Here is a 2,058-nt window from a genome sequence, read left to right as displayed (position 1 = left end):
GACAAACAACCAGGAAGCCTCAGACAACCAGTGTGTGGCTTCTTGTCTCCTCTTTCTGGCCAGTAGAGTGTCCCAAGAAAAAGTGAAAAAGATGAATTTTAATTCACGTTCCTTTAATAACCTCGCGATCAGGAAGTCTTTGTCCCTAAGCCACTCTGAAGCCTCAGTTCTTCGCATTCACTCACTTTTTCAAAAGATTACTGAGCACCTACTAGGTGTAGGTACCTCACGAGCCTCTGAAACACATCTCTGAACCAAGAAGGGTGATCGCTGAGTTTTCAGCATGGTTAGTTCAGTCTGCGGGGGCTCAGATCGAATTTGAGGGGAAAGGTGCCATGGGACCAGAGCCCGGCCCCCTGCAACCCACAGAACAGCTGACACCACACCGTGCTTCCTATACTCGCTTCCTCTCTCCTTCAATCCCGGGGGGCATCCCCTGAGTGGCTGATGTGCCAGCGGGGGCAGGTGTGTGGCCGCCGCTCACAAGCGATCAAGTCCGCCTGGTTTTGGACTCCAGTTCACCCACCAGCTGTGTGACCTTTGGCAAGTTACTTAACCTCTCTGAGCCTGTTTCCTCATCCTTGGTAAAAGGAAAGATGAAAACAGGACAGTCACTCCTACTGTTGCAAGGATTACAGTAGAGTCTCGTGCCCACAGAGTGCTAAGCACAGACTCCTTCATCGCCTGGTTCCCGACTGGGACCGGCCAACAGGAAGCAGCGGCAGGAGACCAGCCGGCATGGGAGGGAGAGGGGCTGGACTGTCAGCCATGGCCCTGCCCTTCTACAGGCTCCACCTCCCTGGTCTCACAAACCCTGGGCCGCTAACCCAGCCCGCCCCACGTACCGGGCCCCGCATTGTCACCACCAGCCAGGCACTTGTTAGGGGGCCAGCTGGGTCCTGGCAGGGCCCTGAAGGACAGGCTGCCCACGGACTGAAAGCACCTCTGATGTCCACAACAATAGCAGTAACGACTACTTGTTGAGGGCCTACTGTGCGCCGGACGCTGTGCCACACTGTTTGAGTGCAGTGTCTTCCCGTCCCTGGGGAGGGAGGTGTCAGATAAGGAAACGGAAACGAGGCAGAGCAGCACTGACCGCCAGCACCCCAGCTCCACCTGGCCCTTTGAGCGACGGTTCGCAGCATCAGGCACCCTGGGATCAGGCCTCAGGCCCGGCGCCCAAGCTGTGTGCCACGGGCAGCTCACGTTCATGCCCGAGCTCTGAGACCCTTGTCATTCAGATGCTCCCAAACTCAGTGGCTGGGTGGAGAAGGTTCCAAAAGCCACCAAAGAGGCCCAGGGTCGGAGGGGAAGGGTCAAGGGTCACACCTGGTAGTGCTGGTCGGGTGGCTCGGGCGTGCAGGAGCTGAGGTCCAGCATGTCGGCGGGGGCCCAGGGCAGCAGCATGCACTTCCGGATCAGAGGGTCGGCCTCTCCATAGGCAAAGTCCCGGGTCACCTCCTCTGCACCAAGACACACGTGCCCGTCAGGGGGCAGCTGTGGATGGGGGCCCAGGGGCGTTCCAGGGGTGGGCAGGCGTCTGACTTACCTCCTGTGTCCAGGTCCCTCAGGGGCCACAGCAGCGTGTAGGCCACCTGCTGGGGCATGTAGAAGAAGGGTGCGGTGGCAAAGCTGGGTTCGTCGGAGTGCTGGATGCGGGAGCCGAACTCGTCCATGATGTACCACACCGGCACCTTCTCCTCGGCCGTCTGCGGGCAGAGCACACACCGCCCTGGTCCATGGGCCCTCCGCCTGTCCCTTCCACCCACCCACCGCCTGTGCCCAACTCTCTGAGCCTGGAGCAGCTCTCACACAAAGCCCGGGCCCGTCAGCCCAGGGCTCCCAGCCCGTGGCCCTGTCTTGGGGGACCAAGACGAAGACCAGCTGACCACAGGGTGATCGCCTGTGTGCTAAAGGCTCATGCAGACAAGGCGCTTCGCCTAGTAGCTACATGGATGTGTTTGGTCTTGTATGTTGAGGGCTGGAGGAGAATGGGGGTGGGGCGGGGACAGACTTGTAGTTCAGGGAAGGCTCCCCGGAGGAGGCAACATCTAAGCT

General features: G+C 59.7%; 1 protein-coding gene across 1 annotated transcript; it reads right to left on the bottom strand.

The window, feature by feature from the left end:
- Positions 1–7: 7 nt before the first annotated feature.
- LOC105310486 (tubulin--tyrosine ligase-like protein 12) lies at positions 8–1,743 on the bottom strand. The gene is made up of 2 exons (XM_011386660.2): positions 1,550–1,743; positions 8–1,463 (listed from the first exon to the last, which is right to left on the bottom strand). The coding sequence occupies exons 1-2, from the start codon at positions 1,674–1,676 to the stop codon at positions 1,324–1,326; spliced, it is 267 nt and encodes an 88-aa protein (XP_011384962.1). The 5' UTR covers positions 1,677–1,743; the 3' UTR covers positions 8–1,323.
- Positions 1,744–2,058: the final 315 nt, after the last annotated feature.

Source organism: Pteropus vampyrus, unplaced genomic scaffold (assembly GCF_000151845.1).
Source record: "Pteropus vampyrus isolate Shadow unplaced genomic scaffold, Pvam_2.0 Scaffold4534, whole genome shotgun sequence".
Classification (NCBI taxonomy): Eukaryota; Metazoa; Chordata; class Mammalia; order Chiroptera; family Pteropodidae; genus Pteropus; species Pteropus vampyrus.
This window is presented reverse-complemented; position numbering and strand designations above follow the sequence as displayed.

Excerpts from the sequence above, each read along its gene's own strand:
- LOC105310486 (XM_011386660.2), bottom strand. The coding sequence starts at position 1,676 with ATGGACGAGTTCGGCTCCCGCATCCAGCACTCCGACGAACCCAGCTTT. Across the intron at positions 1,464-1,549 it reads GAGGGACCTGGACACAGGAG|AGGAGGTGACCCGGGACTTT; the intron begins GTAAGTCAGACG and ends GTCTTGGTGCAG.